The sequence below is a fragment of the Camponotus floridanus genome, unplaced genomic scaffold (assembly GCF_003227725.1).
Source record: "Camponotus floridanus strain SB8 unplaced genomic scaffold, Cflo_v7.5 scaffold15, whole genome shotgun sequence".
NCBI lineage: Eukaryota > Metazoa > Arthropoda > Insecta > Hymenoptera > Formicidae > Camponotus > Camponotus floridanus.
Genome location: NW_020229270.1, coordinates 797,214 through 817,609, shown reverse-complemented (window position 1 = coordinate 817,609; position 20,396 = coordinate 797,214). Strand labels below are relative to the sequence as shown.

General features: G+C 40.5%; 1 protein-coding gene across 1 annotated transcript in view; it reads left to right on the top strand.

Annotated features, from left to right (window-relative positions):
* The first annotated feature begins 768 nt into the window (after window positions 1-768).
* LOC112637267 overlaps window positions 769-20,396 on the top strand; it is a 52,973-nt gene continuing 33,345 nt past the window's right edge. The window contains exons 1-4 of the mRNA XM_025406569.1: window positions 769-1,635; window positions 14,143-14,172; window positions 15,934-16,036; window positions 16,794-17,028. Of these exons, the coding sequence (XP_025262354.1) occupies window positions 1,614-1,635; window positions 14,143-14,172; window positions 15,934-16,036; window positions 16,794-17,028 (390 nt within the window). The 5' untranslated portion in view covers window positions 769-1,613. The remainder of the gene's footprint in view (window positions 1,636-14,142; window positions 14,173-15,933; window positions 16,037-16,793; window positions 17,029-20,396) is intronic.

Below are 20,396 nucleotides of genomic sequence, written 5' to 3'. Positions count from 1 at the left end.
CTCTTCGTTTCCGCTCCCTTCTGTCACTTCGCTCCCTTTCGCTCTCTGTCTTTCGGCCTGGCGTTCTTTCGCGGTACCGTGGTGAAATGCGCGTGACCGATCGCGCCTCGGAGCGACGGCGACGACGTGCCTGGCGTCGTTGGTGGTGCACGTTCCCCTGACAAGCACGAGAGACGCGCGACGGTACATCCCGTGCAGCCCTCGCTACTATGATAATAACGAGAAGCGCGGTGACGGTGGCGGCGACGGTGACAACGACGACGACGACGACGACGACGACCAAGTCGACGACGACGGCACGGTGGGCGCTCCTCCTCAAGCGAGACACGCTAGGTCGAATTTACCACAACGGGCAACGGCGATCAACGAGGACGGCGGCCCTGCGTAGCGACGCTTCCTCGGCGATGTTGTCTCGGGATTGCGGCCGTCGCGCGTTACACGGGGACGACAGCAGCAACAGCACCGACCGGATCAGCGGAAGCTCCACAGTAATCGCGTTGGCGCTGCCGTACTACTACTATTACTGCTACCGCTATTATTGCAAATACGTAGCCGCGTTGCTCGTCGACGACGAGAAGGAGAATCTGCTAATAGCGTCGATTCCAACGCAACACAAGAACGCGGACGCGGACAATAACGAGGCATTAGTGACAGCGATCAGTGATCGTCGGGATGGACTGCGTTGTTGCGCGTGACCAAGTGCCTGGCTACTACTACTCGCCGAGTCGACGATACGCACGATGACATGTAGTGCGATGACGATTAATGCGGCGAGGTGCAAGCGATAATCCGCCAGTCGATCTTTCGCGACTTCAGTTACGAGCCAATCGATAGCGAGTCAATCGGTGGTAATATAACAGTCATTCTCTCTCTCCGCGCGATCGATCGTCATCGCGCCGGTATACAGAGAAAAAAACAGTGTTACATACGAGCACGTAGAAACTCGTGTCACGTACGGTCATCGGCCAGTGTATACATTGGGAGTGGGCGGAAGAGGGTGGACCGGGGTATAGGAGAGGTCGCCCGTCGATCCAGATAAGCCGTGTAAACGCGATAAGGTACGGACGAACACTTCGTCGTGATCGCAGCGGTTAACCTGTGACAGACTGTAAACAAGATTTTACAATTGTTTTGTGTACGACACGAGGTAAACAGAGGGACGGAGAAAGATAGGGGAAAAAAACGGATCGTGTTGAGCTTACCGCGAGCTTTCAGTTCGTGTGTAACCAGCGCGTACATCGCGACCACTTGACACGCGCATATTATATATATATATATATATATATATATGCATGTATATATATGTAGGCATGCACACATGTATTCCGCGTTCGTATAACGTGATAGAAACGTACGGTGAGAAAAAGCAGGGAGAAGAAAGAGCGTGAGAGAACAAGAGGGAGGGAGAGAGAAAAAGGAGGATTATTAATATATTAAATATATATACGCGGCGCGTAATAGCCAGTATATCGTATACGAAAAAAAAAAGTGTATAGCCGGCGTTTTTTCATCGTGAAGCAGCATCACTTTCGTACGGATCTCTAGTGCACTGTTCGGCGGCCGATTAAGGACAACTCGAGATATTGAGCCGACCAACCGAGGATCCTCCGACCATGTCGCTGCTCAGCGTAACGGGTGAGTCTCTTTTTGTACTGCTTTTTTTTTCCTAAAAAGTGTCGTTTATCGAACTTGCAATCAAGCAATATTTATACAATTGTCGAAATTAATGAATGCGTGGGAAATATGTATTTGCCAGCCGATTTGTAAATGAAAATTTAGCGAAGCGACCTGAGCCTTGTTAAATCATTTTAATCCCCACCCCATTTTAAGCCTTCTAAATTTAGATTCTTTCGGAGGATTATTATTATAATTTTAGATTTATTAGTTATTGGTATAAATCAGAGTCGAAATTTTCCTCTTATTTTCAACCTCAACTTTCTCATTTGTGATTTTACAGAATTTTTTAAGAAATTTTTTTTTAGAAATTAAGTTTACTATTTTGTATTTCAATAGATTGTATAGCAAATGAACAGTTTCCTAGTAAAAGGTTTAAAAGATGAGCTTTCTCGGCAAAAATATAGATTAAATAGATTTAAAAGAGATTGATCTGACAGTTTAAAATATGAAAATAAATGTTTTAAATTGAGGTTGAAAATGTAAAAACAATTTCGATTCGGGAATACTTTTTTAAAAATTAATTTATTTATTCATTTAAAAATTAATTTACTCATTTCTAAATAATTATGGAAAGCATAACATTTGATAAATAATAAAAGAGATTAAATAAGTGACAACACTCTCGAGAATGCAAACTGCGATTAAAAGTAACAGCGTGTGAAATTGAAAAAAATCTCACATTTCGGAGCAGCAAAATGAGCGATACAGGGTTATTAAAATCTCGTACGAAAAAAAGCAACGGCTGGTTCAAAATCGTTTCTACTTCTTTACGAGGTTTTCAACGGAGAGATAAAAACTTCTTTTTGTTGGAAAAGTTCAAAGAGGATTTTCAGGCCTTTTCCGGATTTGCGTGCCGCGAGGAAAAAAAAAAGAGAGAGAGAAAACTCGGCAACTTCCGCGCGGTATCAATCATTGTTGCACCGCTGGGGATAGACGCATCAGAGGGGGGGGGGAGATACTAGACGCGTGATGTAATTAGCGCTAATGAAATCGCTAATTGCGTTAATTGGAGAGGCGGTCTGCGGTGGCGTGCCGCTGTGACGCGCATTAAGTATCACGAAAAAAATTTCTCATTTACATTTCCCGCTGCACCATCACCCCCTCCGGACGGGGTGCAACTTGCGGGGTGATGCACTTAATTTTCCAGCCGTGCCGTAAAGAAATTGTAATGCATCGCAGCAACAGCTGCCGCCTGTTACTGTTGCTACTGTTGCTACTGCTGCTACTGTTGCTGGATTATAATCTAACAGTACGATAACGCGATGCACCGCAAATCGATCGACTGCCTTTACCCTTATCATACATCTCTCGTTCTCATTGTCTCTCGCGCGCGTTGCGCTCGATTATCGACTTAGAAGCGTGATTTATATATCGTCTTGCGTTTCGCAGGCACACATACACACATATACACGTACGCACAAACACACATATACAACTGAATGCGGACGTACGTGGAATCAATATCGAAATGTTGCAATAGAACATTCCTGTAACTTGATTTTGTGATGGATGCGGACGGTTATATCCAACATGACTTAACTGATATCTGCTGTTCTAGACGAAAAATATGGGATGCGGGTAGCCAAGAAATATAATCGTGCCATAAAGCGACTTCGGAAGCGGATGCTCACTGTTCCGTGAGTAGCCGCGCGAGATCTGACTTGACATTATGACATAATTCAACGCTCGCGAAAGAACCGCTGGGAGATATGTACGTGCAAATTTCGCACATTTTTATCTGTATCATGCATTCTTTATATGTGAAAAAGTAGACCGTTAAACGTTAGAATCGTTCTCGTTCAGTATTCTTTCTGAATTATAATTCCGAATTATAATATACATCTTGATGGCGTATAATTTAGTTTAATGAGATATTAATTTTTAAAAGCGTTAATTATCGGTACAAAATTTTCTCCATCTTGTATAAGCGTTAATGATAGTAACGCCTAGTCAAGGAATATCGATTTGCAATTGAATACTTTATCATAATGTCGCGACTGATAAGCTCTCAGATGTTCTCTCTCGGTATATATTTCCGGCAGACCAAACTCGACATGTGTGAAACGACATCGTGATGCTTGTGTATATATTACATTCCGCAAGCTTTCACATATGTTCATGCATGAATCTGGAAGATGAAAATATCTACTCTCGAGCTTTTATTTTTTTCTCCTACTTCGTATAAGCAAAGTATACGGGAGAAATAGTCGACATCGTCTAGACAGGAAGTCTGTGGGAAAGAAGGGGCAACCTAAAAATATATCGACTGACAACAACGAGAAATAATGTTCGCCGCCGCCGTTGCTATCTCTTCATCCCGCGTGTATTCATAAATATCATCAGCAAGTCGGCGTACGCGGCACGTAGGGTAGGGCAAGGTAGAGACAGGGGCAACATCCGAGTCTGGTAGATTCAGGTGGCTCCTTCCAGGTCGTTCGCACACATACACGGTACGCCTAAGCCCCGTATACCGAGGCGAGCGAGCAAACGCGAGGCTCGTCCATGACTATGAGACACGGAGAGTACAGTGCAACGGTTGACCCCGGTGTACGCGGGGTCATTCCCTCCTTCAGCCACCGCTCGCTTCCGACCCCACTCGCCGCCCGCCATCGCCGCCCCCTAGCGCGGCTTTTTTTGCCGCCCTCTCCCCCTACCTTTTCCCCTTTCCTCTGCTATCCACCATCGCCTCTTTCGATCTCTGTCTTCGTCTTTCGCGGCTCGCCGCTATCGCAACCACCTCTCCTCTCTCTCTCTCCTCTCTCGCTTGGGTAAACGACGAGCAGCGATGTATCTACCAGGTACGACCTATGTAAATCTCCCGCATTATATACTACCGGGCTGAGCCAACTTGAATTTTCCCCTGTCTGTGAGTCGGGGGATGTTAGGCGTGGAGAAAACCGGTGCTGTTGTTAACCGTGGCGATTTGATATTCGTTAGATTCGCTCGTTTCTCGCGCTATGCGCTCGTAGAACGAGCGAATTACAAAGAACTCTGAGTGACGTATCGTTAAGAAGAAGGCGGCAATTTGCACGCGAAAATCGCGATCAAAATCCGGATCGGCGATTCGAGCGAGCGTGGCCGTGATTAAAGCGAATTTTACGCTTTGCATACGGTTAAGATTTATCTCTCCTTAATTTTAGATTTAGATCCTCGGAGCGGTTTGATTAAAACGATCCTTTCACGTTCGGAAATTACCTCTGGAGGATAAATACGAATCTCAAATATTCGCGAGACGCGAAATACGTGTAGACATTTTTAAAATGTACATACATTTGAATAATAATTTAAGAAGGACATGTGCTTCGACCATGTAAATATGTTGATAGAAATGTAAATTCTTCGCACCAAAGAAAAATTCCGGAGACATTTTTGTAATACACGTAAGAAAAAGCGTGATCGTAAAAACTACAATGATCGCATAAGGGCAAAAAGCGATAGTGTAAAAGCAAGTGGAAGTCTGCAAAGAGCAAGAAGTGATTGAAGAGTGCCATTACATGAAAAGGAAACTCTTTCGCTGCTCAAGCTCAATCCACTCAGGCTCTCTTTATACTTATGATCGTCTTCGCACTACCACTTGCAATCAGTTCCCATTTTTTTGTCCTGATTTTTTTAAAAAGCTTACTACTCGAAATATTACGGCTCGCTTCTGCGTTCCTCATGGTCTCTGAAAGGAGTGAAAAAGGAAACAAAAATTCGGGCGTTTGTCTGCAATAACAAGAATCTTGCAATTCAAGATGTCGCATGCGTTGTAAAAAATTTATTCGAAATTCGAGAGGATTTTCTTTAGCGAAATGACTTTTCGACGCGTTTTCTCGGTCGCACATGTGCACAGTATTGTCATTATAAATCTCTTCCTAGTGTCTTGCCCGTCAGCGAAAATATAACACTTTCAATGGCGGACGTCTCCAGCAGAGACCTACTTTCTTTCTGTCGTTCTCTTGTCGTTCTCTGGTCGTTTACGTAGTTTGCATAGGGCTACATATTCGCGTTTAGCGTTTCATCGTCATGATGCCGGAAATGTGTCATCGTTAATGGAGATGAAACGTTCGTAATAACGACGGCAATTCGTTTCGTCCGCGTTAACGACCGTACGGACATTTATTTTCGCGCGTTGTCGCTGCAGCAAAATCGCGCTGCTATTTGAGAGAAGAAGCACCATTTCTTCCTTCTAGTAACATGAAGATCCGAAAGAAATCACGCTTCGGCACGAATTGCTCATTTCGCAAGTTCTTTCCTCGGGAATATTTCATATAATAATCACATTTTTCACAACTGCGATTATTTCGATTTACGGAATATGAAAGTAATGAAACTAGCTTTCTTAATTTATTACGCGACAATGGAAATCCCACGTTATTCGAGGAATAATAAAAAAGTCATTTTTTTCTTAAAATAGCTTTTTTATTGTCCTCTACAAATAACGTAGGATTTCTTTTTTGTTTGAGATTTATCGCATTCTAGTTTGCTTGAAAAAGCTCTCATTTCTGATTCTTGTATAAAATATACATATTTATCTATTATATCTATTATAAATTATAAAACTATTATAGAATGTATTATAAATTTACACTATAGACTCTATTATAAATTTAAAGACATAGAAAAATGCACGTGTGAATAATAATATACCTTACGGAGCACTGTGTTTGCATGGGAAGAAAACTTTCATCGGGGAAAAAAGTCCTCGTAGGATGCTGATGGGAGAAACGTGAAAATGACTGTACGCGTTACGTTGCATCACCTCGTTTCTTTGATCTTGAATGTGAATTTTCGATGGACGATTTGCGGTAGTCTAGCGTACTTTAATCCGCACACGTGCGCATCCGTTTCTTCGTATATACCCGCGCTCGGGCGAGTAGTTTTCCTGAAGGGAAGAAAGAGGAAACGTTATCAGACACGGAAACCATCGTCGTCGCCATTCGCAAACGAAGGTTGATCTTATCCCACGTTTCGGAAACGAGATTCTCCGAGCATTTCCTCGAGACCAGCATCCCCTAAAATATTTTACCTATTTCCGTTCATGTACTACGCAACACGAACCTTTGCACGTGTAACAACAACAGCCATGTATTTTTTTTCTCCGTGCATAAGATGCTAAAACTTAAAGTAAGAAAAGAACGACGATTATTTCGGCATCGTTTTCATAAGGTATATAATATGATTTTATACATGAACTGTGAAAAGTGGACGTTAGTATCAGTTTCTAAGCATTCTGCGAGGAAAATGGGATACACAGCGTAAGAAATGTAACTTGCTCGGGGCAAAAGTTTCCCTTTATTGTGTCGGTATTTCAAACAGTACGAAGTACAGTAACCGCTGTGAAACTTGGCCATCGCTCAAGAACACTGAAGCAAAGTCACTCCGCGCGTCGTTAACAACGTACCGATGTACGCGAAACTCGGAGCAATTAATATTTATATTAATACCGAATTTATATTCACATGAATAATCTTTTAATTTCATTTTGTAAAAGTTAATTGCTATATATATTTTTGATTAAACGAAACATTCGTTTTATTAGCGATAGCTATTTTTCCAGAAGGAAGAAAAATAACGAGCTAACTTGTGGTAAATAATAATTTCGAGTTGGAATTTTCGTCATATGACGTCATGTGACGTCTACGCGAACTCATGTCGGCTATGATGAAAAACGAGCTACTTTTTGCTAACATTCTCGCACTTCGATGAACGGGAGCCACTTTTCCGAGCCGATGGAGGTTTCGTTTATCGGACGAAAAATTTTGCGATGTGTTAAAGGGTTATCGGACGGCTTGTATGTACTCTGTGCCACTTCTCGCTTCGATGATCAGCGTTCTCGGACGATATTCTCGAAAGCTTTCCTTCATAATAATCGAGCCCTTCGAGCTTTTAAGTTCGCTCTCGCTGCACCTCGTTGGAATTGAGCGAAGGACGGAAAAGGGTGTAAAGAACTTTTAAGGGGCATTACAAAGGTTGCAATAACGAACTTGCGACTACTCGTTGTATTTCTGACGACGAATATTCCGATGCTTTTCGAAGGACGGTGTGGATTCGACCGGAATGAACTTTTGAAACGCTTTGATCAACCCCCTGCAGATAACTGCCGGTACTTTGTGTATAGCGACGCCGATATACCAGAATTGATCGCAAGAGTAGATATTTCAAACGAGTGTTTATTGTTACGAGAAAGAGCGATGGCCAGCGCAAAAAACTTCAAAATTGTATTCGATGATGCAGAAATACTTTACGTTACGGAATAATATTGTTAATTGTAATTCTTTTTGCGTTAATGTTTTTATATCTATCTAATTCTTTGGATGATACTCTTATATCACCACGAAGATGTCATTATTACGAGTGCATTTTTCAGGCAAGATATATATTAATGACATTGCATTCTTATTGAACGGTTTCCGAAAAGCAATCATTTTTTAAGAAGAGAGATTATCAATTATTATTTATTATATTTATTATTATTATTATTATTTATTATTATTTATTATATTTATTATTATTATAATTAATATAATAATATTATTAATATATTATTAATATATATTTATTAATATATTATTAATATAATATATTATATATTATATGATATTATTAATATATTAATATATATTATTAATATAATAAATTTAATATAATATTATTATTATTATTATTATTATTATTATTATATTTATTATTATTATATTTATTATATTTATTATATTTATTATTGTTTAAAATATCATTTTATAGGAGCTTTTATACTAAAACCCGGAAAACGTCTTTTAAAAATTATTTGCAACTCCGATCTTTTATACAGCTTATTAATCATTGTTACAATTTACTCGGTCTTACTCAACGTAATCCGTCTCCCTTTTCTATCGTTCACCGTTGTATAACTAGTACGTTTTACGTGTAGAGGAGAACGGAATCCAATACCATACGAGTTTCCACCGGGAGTTCGCGAAGCTATCTAAGGGATACTGGCTTCGTCATAATAAATAGGGGTCCTTGAACTCTATCGCTCGTGGGGGGGGGAGGGGGGAAATGCAATAGCTCGGACTATCGAGCAGAGTTCGAGTCTTGGGACTCGCAGTTTTGTCGATCCTTCTCTTCTCCATTTTTTTTTGTCTTTCATTTTCCGATAAAAGGCCGGCGGAAATCCGCGCGCGATGCGCCGTATCGACGAATCGTTGATAGAAAACTTGGCCGCTAAGCCGATTTTATTGACGACGAGTATCGGTAATAGTAAACAGATAGTATAGCTGATAGTCGCGTACTTTATATAATATACAGACATTGCTGTATTAATACCGGGCGTCGTATAAATGTCGCCTCGTGATCCGGTCGGCGACAGAAACTTTCCGCCTGTCGCTTCCGCGCGAATGCAATTCACACAGCGGGGGTATTAATAATTCGTCTCGGTGGAGGGTGGCGGTGTGGAACTCGCTCCCTGACGTCAGGCAACGCCAGAGAAGATCCCATCTCCTCTGGCCTCATCTCCTGCAATAACTTTCGTCCTGTGTGGCGTGCATTTTCGTGCGGTCGCATCGCCGTCATCGTGTCGATTATCGGCATTACGGGAATGGTTCGTCTGACGAAAATTTCGTGACAGAGACGTCCACAGAGAGGCGCACATCGATGCCACGTGCGCTGCCCACGGAGTTAATTATGCGCGAAAACAATATTATCGAAGGAATTATCGGACGTGAAGCCAAACTTCGATAAAGCCGCCGCTGTTCATCGCCCCTTCATGACAGGGTTAATGCGCCGCGTAAAATAAATCATTAACGCGAATGATCTGTTTTTATCGGGATTATAAACTGTGAGAATAAGTCGGATTACTAACGGATTATTGAATTTTCTGAATTTTTTCGTGTAAACAGAGGCAGAATCTTCTTGGGTAAATAAAAACGGTGGATTTTGCTAATGGACTAGCCATAAAAGTTTCTTGTTACAAGTAATAAATACAAGTAATGGAGATAATATGCGAGGATTGTACGGTATAAATTTTTTTTCCATACACGAACCGTCTAAATTATTCTGATAGATAGAGTTCCACAGTAAATACAAATCGGAGCATGTAGAGAGAAAGAGATGTAGCGCACTATGTACACGACGACTTAACGAAATAGTAATCCGACAGAAGCTTCAGATTTATCGGTAGGAGATTTACGTTAGTTTGAAGTCCGTTAACGCGTAATCTGTTAATTACATCTCGCGCGGCTTCGTCCCTCGTAATCGCAAGACTCGACTTTGCTACGGGAAAAAAATGTTTCATCATCGCGATAACATCGGATACATTTCCTTTAGCATAAATAATCGGAGTATTTATTATATTCTTATCTTGCAGATTTCTCTCTCTCATCGCGGTAACTAGAATAAACTTACGTTAATTAATCTATAAAGGCGTATAATGAGCTTTTAAAAATGCAATGGTTATTTAATGCTTGAGCAAGTTTGAATTTACTCATTATATAACATCTAGAAAATTCATATTTATGCGCAAGATAATACAAAATATTTAGCAGATGAGATTATATTTCGATAGCAATGTGTTAATTTGAATTTCCTGCAATGTTATATTAGAAATTATATTTTTATATTTATAAACTTGTAGCATGTAATTTTTGTCATCACTGTAATTATTTGATTTACTCTTAATAGCTTTTCGAGAATGCTAGAGTACCCTTAAATGAAAAAAAGATAAGAGATCTTAAGTACGAGTCTAATCCACTTTGAAGAAAATCGTAATTCTAGAAACGAAAATCAGTTAGCGAATTTGCATTATAGTTTGGAAATAACGATATTTTATTTAGAGAAACTATCTCTATACCGTGTATAAAATTGTTTTTGTTCCCCAAAAGTGCTGATACGCCCCGACATTAACTCTTTCGAGTTAATTTAAAACTTTTATCTCTTTAACAGAGATAAAAAGGGTATTCGATTCTATTTGTGTGTTTGCGGAACTAAAGATTAAATGACTTTACATAGTTAAAATTGAATCACGCTAGCGATAGTTTTTCCTCAAAATTCATATGGCATTGTTGATGGCCATATGTTTGCGACAGTGGGATCCTGGAAAAGCCGTATGTTGCGTGATAATCACGTGCATGGTTTATCTTATCACCCTCGCGTATATTCGACGTCCGGGACATCGAGAAAGCTTTCAAATCTGATTTATGTGGTGATGATTATTCTTCCTCCCTCTTAAAATATTCGATAAAGTTCCATTCCTGCCTCGCGCTTCTGACTTTTATCGAAAATGTATAATCGATAATTCGTGGACTGTGGAATTGGTGATTCATATGTTGACGATGATGCATACGATATTTCATGCATAATACGCGAACGTTTTGATTTACTACAAGTAGAAATAAAAATATTTTTTTCAGAATCTTGCCCTCTAAAACTGAATTTGATGGGACAACGCGAAACGATCTGTCTTATTTCTCGCAGAATTTCGAAACACCTTTCGATTTGCTTCATTAAGAGACCTCGCATTTGCGCCAGCTGCGCACTTACCTTCAACCTGGACAGAGACTTGTAGGGTTTAATCGACTTTATAGCACCGTTCTGCTCCGTTTGTACTTAAAGTTTTTTCTCTTTCTTTTTTGCGCTCCCTGCGATCTTTAATTATACATTCAGAAGAGATCTCATTACGATGTGTCGCAAAAGAAAATGATTAATTGAAGACATAAGTAAACGTAAGTGCATACATTTCGCAACCCGTTATACCCGTTACATCGATTGCGCTTCGCGCAAACGCACACGAAGGACGCAAGTAATTAGACAAGCACGAGCACAACATACGAGAGCAGACGATAAAATTTATCAGACTTCAAGTATTCCTTCAATTTTCTTACATAACACGAATAAATCCATCCACAAATTGACGTGATATTTCGTAACGAAATGATAATCGATAAAGTAAAGTCGAGTAAAGTCAATCTTTCCCGAAGGAGAGCGATACGAAGCGAGAATATTGCTTCGAGAATACCTCAAGAGCGAATATTTCTCAAGGAATATCCTGCAAATATTTTTGGACAAGAAAAATATTTAAAGAATATATTCCTTCTTTTTTCCTCTCTCCCCACAAACGCGCACGTGCTACGGCTGTAAGTATGTCATAGAGCGGGATAAAGAGGGAGTCAGGATATAGAGGTCGACCGAAGGGTCGTCGGCAGGCTCATTTATACAGGGATATCACGCAGAGTAAGGTATCGGCTTTAGGAAGAGAAAAGTGTACGCTGGTCATCTTCGAGAGAACCTAAATGACACCTTGATAAGGCCCGATAAGATATCGCATTTACGCGTGCCGCGTAAATATTGCTTTTAATATCGGCCTGGCCTATAAATAACAGCGCGCGCTCCCGGTTTTTCCACCCCGTTTACCCTCCCTCCTGTCTGTCGCCTATCGTTCTGCATCCGTTTTCACGGCGCGGTAACGTCGTCACCGAAGAAAACTGCCGCAGGATGAAAAGTAAGCGTCGTGTCACCAATACGTGCGCTTGTCCTCTCTCTCTCGTGCAACACACGTGTATGTGCTGTACAAAGACGCATTTGTGTGCACACGGGAGTGCGCTAGAAGAGGGTGAATTTCATGAGTACGCGCGCGCGTGTATGGCACAACGATACCACGGTCTTGGCACGGTATTCATATGCCGGACGTCCATTGTCTCGAGTTGTTCGAAGGTAAAAGATCACAACTGAAGCGTTAAAGCTGACGTCATTGTGTTTCACTTTTCTTTCGTCGTGCATCTGCCCACGCCCGCTTGCGTATATGCATACACACACACACACACACGTATACACATGGGAATCTCGTCTACCGCCGCGTATATCATCGGCGCCTCGAGCTATCAATTTCGCGCAATATAACTTTGATACGATGCTTTGTTTTACTTTAAACCGATGCACATTTTACGTTGCCGGTTTTTGCATCGTTAATAGCGGGACAGTTCGTAGCGATATCGGATAGAATCCGGATGCGATTAAGTGTTAGAAGTACGCTTGCGTCTCGTGGAAATTAATGCAATTATCGAGGGTGTGCTCGATATGCGCCGCCATTGGCGCTTTATTGAAACGTTCTTAAAGTCGATTTAATACCGGCGTTTCCCCCACAGTTTTCACGTTGCATATCGGATTTCAATCGTAACTGGCCGACTGCCAAAGTGCGCCACGTATGAGTTCAGTTATTTTTAAATAAGCGGGAGCAATTAATTTATCAAGGAGTTTATTTAGAAAGAGACAAAGAGAAAGAGGGAGAGAAGGGGAAAGGGAGAGATTGTCAATGTGTAAGGCAACCGCACTCGACCTCTCGGTTACCAGAAGCAGATGCAATAGTCGATTCACTATTCCCGACATTATAGGTCGACCGTAGGGATCCCTCCTGTTTGCGTGACATCAGCGTTGGTTCATTCCTGCGGCTGACAATTTTATATCTCGGCGACGAGAATATTCCCGCGCTCTCTCTCTCTCTCTCTCCCTTAATTAATCGCGCGCGATTTAAGCGTGCAAAATAGAAAAGCGCGTCTATGTCGAGCGGGAAAAATATCTCGTCCGTTGACGGAACGGAGAAAAAGTCCTCTATGAACTGTGACCTGCGGATACACGGTTGACCCGCTCATCATTGAGCTCTCCCTCCCGCTCCCCAATCATTTGTTACACATGCATCATCGACGATGTGAACACTGGTCGTCTTTCCTTGTGACGCCGGGATTAATCCTAAGGGTAGTTACTCGTACAGACTCCCGATACGTAGACTATCTGGCATTTATTAGCATAGGTCATTGCTTTAAACCGCTGCCGACACGATGGCGGAGCTGCGTTACACACATATTCGCGTTCTTATAGACAAGGTTTTTCCATGACGTATCTATTAAATTGTTTATTGTAAAACTGTAAACTGTCAAACTCTTTCCGGTGGATCGCAATACTCGACTAGTTTTTCTTATCCGCGTTACGTAAATCCGTAATGTGTTTGCAGGATGCGGCGTTTATAAATAATTGACGAAAAAGTCGATAGAATGCACGGACCAGGTAATGCCACGCGACAAAGGTATATACTACGCGAGTTAAATTTCCTTCGCGGCGGGATTTCAATTTGAAAGTTCATACGCGTGTGATATGCATCAAAGGTAATTATTGGGCGTGCGAATGATTTTACATCGCTTGACCTTTACATGTATATTTAAATCTTGTTAAAACGTAATCGCTACGATCCAAGTAATTATGTATATAGCTCGATAATTCGCGTTAAAGTGCCGCTAAATAGGTACAATATTGATGTAATGATCGCCGATAAGCGCACACAACTTGTGGGAACGAGCTAATTAACGTTAAATCTTTGTCGATTACAGCATTACTCTTAAGTGCTTTACAAGCTTTATGATTTTAAGATTGAGCTCAGGTTGCGAATGTAAGTGTTTTTCGTAATTTTTTTTTCAACATTTACGATTTGTAATCCCTTCTTTGTTCTCTCTGTTGCAGTGAAGAAGGCGCGGTTCATCTGCGAGGATGGTTCGTATTATGTGGCAAAAAAATAAGGAATCTTACGAAGATGGAAACTTCAGGATTCATCTATTTAATTGATTTGTTTCCCGATTACTTTCAAACTTATATACGAGCGAAATATTATCGCGTGCGTAATCGTGTACTCGGAATTGGAATTGAGACGAGCCGCGAAATCAAAACCCTTACTCACGCTCCGTTTCTAAAATCCGCGAACGATTTATTGCGCCCCGCGCGATTGGAACAGTTCCAAGTTTCAGATTATGTGATTCTTCAAGCAGAATGTCGTGATGTTTCGCTTATATCGAAATAATTTTTCCGAAAATATAAAAGATCTTTTTAGAAAAAGTTATATGGTATATATAAATCTAAGATATCATATAATACTTTAAGTACGTGTCTCTCTCCCTTTCTTCCTCTTTTTCTCTCTCTCTCTCTCTCTCTTTTACTATAAATTTTACAAATTATTTCAATAAAAGGAAAATATATTAATAACGTTAACAGTCCCTGTTAAAGAGACATGTTAAAGGGATTTTATAAATTGTGTCATAAATCCGTGAAATTTATTTCATACGCGCGATTACGATTAATACCTTAATATTATTCAATATTTTCTACGATGACGAGCGCGTAACCTTGGCAGCCTCCGCTTTTGCGTTTATATATTGTACTTTTTTAATATCCAACCACGCGCGTCACGTGTATGGCATTGTACGGAATGGACATATAAAGACCATTATTCCATGCAATGTTGCAAGATTGAAGTAACGATAACGTCTACATTCGCATCGCGAACATTAAAAGCATCTAGTTTTATGAATTTATTTATTCAACGCACCGATCGTGCTTTCGTTCGTATTATGAACAACTGTCTCTCTTTTTATCACATTTTTAACAAACTTAACTTCATTAAAGTTAATCGTTTTTCGCATTTACAGTAATCCTTCACGTCTCTCGTTTATAAGAACGAAGAAATAAGGTTGTATATCGCTGAGACTCTTATTCTTATTCTGTATATCCTGACGATTCGATTTGTTCTATATCTAGTATCCCCCAGGTCAAGAAAGGCTGCGCGTTATTTTCACGTCGTGTCGAGCTCTATTTATGTCGCGTCTAATTTTTTATTAATAACTCGAATTCTCTGTTGAGTTCGGCGTGTGGCTGCTACCAAAGTCAGCCGTGGAACGCGACCCTTGAACATATTTCGCCGGTCGCTCGGAGACAATTTCGTGGCTCGTAAAGTAAAATGTCGAGGGTGACGCACTACCGTACCCGAAACACTGTGTCGCGGATCGTAAAACCTCGCTCCTGCTTTTTGCGCGACTTATCGAAGGCGTGCAGCTGAGAGCATGTACAGTAGATGCAATGGGCGGAACTTATTTCAACTTAATAGAGTACAGTTCTCTCTCCCCATCCTCTCATTCTCGAACATATAACCGTGAAGATGCCATTACAAACATTGCTCTTAAATCACGAGCAAAACGGTCCATTTGCTAATATTACACGTAGATTAAAATTATAATAAAAATTCTATTTATATAATTCATATAATTCATAAAAAATATAATTCATTTGTTTCACGTGATTTTACTGTAAATAAATAGGAGAAAAAGAGAGAGAAATTTATTTTAATTGAGATGTTTCAAACGGTTGTCATCGTAATAAATGAATATAATAATATACTTTGCTCGTATACTGTGAGTAGTAAAGTCCACATTGTATTCTAACTAGTCAGCTAAAACATATATTATTGAATGTTCTAAATTCCAGCGGAGCAGTTCAACTCCTACGTAACGTTGAAACTACAAAATGTAAAGTCAACGACAGTAACTGTGAAAGGGGCCAATCCATGCTGGGAACAAGATTTCCTCTTGTAAGTTATTGATAATTTTACACAGATATTCGTTAAACGCAAGAATGTAAAGCACGAGAGAGAGAGAACTCATGAAAAATTTTATCAAATTAAACGTGTTTCAATTAAAAAATTCTCTTATGGTTACTATGGCATTGCACTCTTCGGAAACATTGCATATCGCGTGTGCACCGGTACTAAAATATCTAGGACAGCTAGTAATTTGTGCGCATCTAACAGAATCTGAGACTAATCGCGGTCTTATTTAACTCCAACTCGCGAAATCAATCTTGTCGGTCGACCGATCGCGAATTTTTCGAGCGCAAAAATTTTCGATGAAATTACGAAGGAAGAAACGTGCTTCTTTTTCATAATATGGCATTTTATTATCTTTCACCTTGACAAAACTCTTTCTTTGTTTGAGATGAGATCTTTGGTCCATTACGAGCCTTATTTTTCTTTTTGAACGAGCTATTAAATGGATTATCAGAAGAAGAAGACGATTTTTAAAATAACATAAAATCGACTTGCGAATTAAAAGAGATTATCTCGTTGTTCAATGTTAATTATTACAATATTACGTGAAGTTGTATTGTTTGTATTTGTAATCTTGGATACCGCTCAAGCGGTATTTGACATTAATAAATTTTTGATTGTTACATTTTGTACGTTTAATTTATATTATATAGAGGTTACAAATAGCATAGGTGTTTATTTCACAGCGTAATAATTCTCTTTGTTACCTCGCTGAAATTAATGGAACTTGTTTGTTACGCAGCGAAACGAATGACATGAATGCTGGGCTCGTAATCGAAGTATGGTGCAAGGGATTCTTGTGGGACCGTTTTCTGGGCTACTACTATATTCCACTGTCAGAGGTGTCCTACATGAACGAGGTAATGAGAAATCAGTGCAACTTAAGTCGTACAGAGGTACAGCAATTTGAACGACACACATCGCCCGACATGCGTGATACCAACAGCAACACACAGCCAGACATCATCACTGACACGGTACACCAACTCTTATACATTCGTTTTATACTACACTAAAATAGGTACACCAATACGATCGAAATGAAAACACTTGCTGAATAATTGCTGTATTACTCTGCGTCGTAAACGGCAGCAACAAGTATTCCTTACGATTCGCAATAACTCGATACAGTCGAGACTCATCTCATTTCGCCCGCATTTATTTCTCACCGTAGAGATAAGCCATTTTTAAAAGAATGTCATCGTACAACGAATAACGAACAATTCTTAAGCACTCTCTGCACGTAACAATCTTTCGCGGAATCCGTTCACTCTTTCTCCAGGCACGTTCTCGTCAGCTTTCTTTTAGCGGTGAGCATGGCTTCGCACGTGAAATGAAATTCGATGAGTGTTTGCTCATCGAACGGGGACCAAAATCAATTACTATCTACTGCGTTAGGATCATCCGCCGATTTTCGGTGGAACCGTCGATCTGTCACGCATCATTCTTCGGCTAATGTCTGTCGTTATAGTCCTCTATTACGTCGATAAATCTCGGGCGATTCTTTATCCTTCTTTTTTCTTGCGACGCGCTATAAATCTGAAAGCGAATAGATGGAAGAGGACCACAAAACGGAGAAAACGTCATGCGATCAATCGATGTCATGTCCGATACGTGACTGATCGCGAGGGCAATTCGACCCTATATTATGTTGCACACGTATAAATTGAATTTGCGAAAGTGACGCAACGGTGACCATTTTCCGCCGATACTGATATCGTTTAATTTGCCATGTGTTTTCATAGACGCAATCACGCGCGAATGTGAAGTATCATGTTCAACGAATATGGTGATTAACAATAGTGTGTAATTTACGTTGCTGACGTGAGCAAGCAACGTGGTTGAGATTTACTTTATTTTCTCTCTCCCTTTTTCTCTCTTTCTCCATCTATCTATTTATCTATCTCTCCTCTTCTCCCTCCCTCTCTCTCTCTCTCTCTCTCTCTCTCTCTCTCTGTCTAATGTACATTTACGATGCGTTCATAATTAGCGTGCATAATTAGATATTAATAGCAGCCACGGAGGACCTAATTTCTCTTATCGCCGCTTCTATCGGGTACACTCTCAGGATTTCGAAATGCAAGTTGCCAGAACTTGGGAATGTCAGTTCACGTAACACAAATTACATTTTACTTAGTACCTCATATGGCAAATTGATGTGCTTGGATAGATCTTTTCCACTAGGATGAATGTTTGCGAGAGAGAACGAGAGAGCGACTCGAACGAGATTAAGATCCATCCCTTTTCACTTTGTACCTTACAATACGCCTTTTGAGGTTCTCGAACCGAGATTTTTTCTTACGATTTGCCTCCCTTTATCTTCTTGTCTTCATTTGCACTCGACTGCACTTTGGTAGGGCGATAAAAGTGTGAATTTTCGTTAATTAAATTGTTCAAATGCTTTATCTCAAAGCCGGGATAAAGAAATGCGAGGTATTCACTTATTCGATGAAATCACCCTTTCCCTGGCGAGAATAATAACTCTTTGAAGCGCTCACAGTCATTCTTTTAAACGACTAGACAGAAGTCACTCATGCGCGGTCCGGAAATGAAGAAGCAATTCTCCGTTTCTTTTGTTCCTTCTTCTTGGTTGTTATTCAGATTCCCGGACAACCGCCGAGTGCCTTAAAGTCAATTTCTCGTCGTTCTTCTTATGACAGCACGATCCCATTATCGATCTTATTATCATAAATCGAATAAAAACTTTCTTGTACGGAAAAAAATTTTGTTTAAATATGCCGTTTTTTATACATTGTTTTATCAAAATCAAGCTTGACATATAATTACATTTTTTTAATTTATGGATAGATCATTTATGGAAGCATATATGTATGTCAAAAAATTTGACATATATAAAAATATATAATAACATTGAAAAATGAAGAAAGATGACTAAAGTCACATAGACTTGTTTGGTTTTTCTGCACGAAATGCATCTGCAGCATTTTTCGGTGGAGAATCAAACAAATTAAATTAGAGAACAGAGTTATCTCGAATAGGGTACAATTTGATCATGTGTGAGAACACTACTTTTAGGTACGCTCGACTACTAGTGTAACTTTTCAAGTGTCTCTTTCGCAAAGCTGTTATAAACTCTTTCTCAAAAGTAGTCTGGAAAATTATAGTGGCGCATTGTACGAGAGCTTTTCTTTTTAACGATCAAAAATTTAGTAGGAAAAAAGTGCAGAAAGAAGATAAAATTTTATTTTTAAAAGGTAACTTAAGATTGTCTCTGAAAAAAATCAATCGTCAGTTAAAAAATTTCTTACTTCAAGACTTAAACTCGCGTTCGTACGACTTCTTTCTCTTTCTCGTGGGAAAGAGGTCAAAATCACGGCATCGGCCCCTATCATCCCCCGTCGTTTTCGGCCACGACATTGCCATCACTATCGGCAATACCCGGATCCTCTTTTGCTCGTGACGTCACTTGGCGCGCGGCCAAATCGCGACGCTCAATGAAACATTCGGGGAAGTCGAATCGTCGAGTGGTCGCACGTAGTCTGCCGTAGGTTTACGACGACATTATGCCGCGTGCGCATATGCAAGCGAGCTTTAGAAAAGGCAACGACCTTGGCGAAAAATTCATCTGCCTCTCGCGTTTTTTCCTCGCTCAAAAGAAACCCGGCACGACGACACTTACCAGGCCGGTTCCTCTCGTCGAAGAGACTCTCGTCGCTAACGATCCCTCATTCACATCCACGAAACATGATGTGCGCGCGGCAATTTTATACATCTTATACCTCATATCCATTGCGTTCTTGCTTCCTCGTTAGCCCGTGAAATATTACATTACTCTTGGCTGCGAGACCAAAAGCTGATGACCGTGTGATCTATGATCCGCGAATGCGCGAATACAAAAGCGACGTCGTTGCCTTTTATTCAGCGACGAGAAAGAGAGAGAGACGGCGCGTCAAGACGTTCCCACAAAGTTCTTTCACTCGGTTTTCCGTTTTAAACGGCACGATTGTGGCAACAATGGGAGAGAATCTACAAATCACGCTATAAATCGTCCCTTCCACGTTTCCGGACGATCGACGAACCTTGCGCTCCAGCAGCGCTGACATTCAGCGAAGATAAAGCGTCGATGCGGAAGAGAGAAAAAGAAATAAGTGCATGCGCGCACGTGTGTAAAAAGGACAAAGAAAGCAAGAGAGGAGACGAAGGGACAACACAGGTGCGAGAAGCTATACAGATTTGGTCAAATGGATAAAAGATGACAAACACGAGAGATGATGAAGATCATACAAACTCGACGACGGTATAAAACGTGGGGAGATACGCGACGGGATCAGATAAACGAGCCTCAAAATATCAATGCACAAGATCAGATTGCTTTTCCATGTAA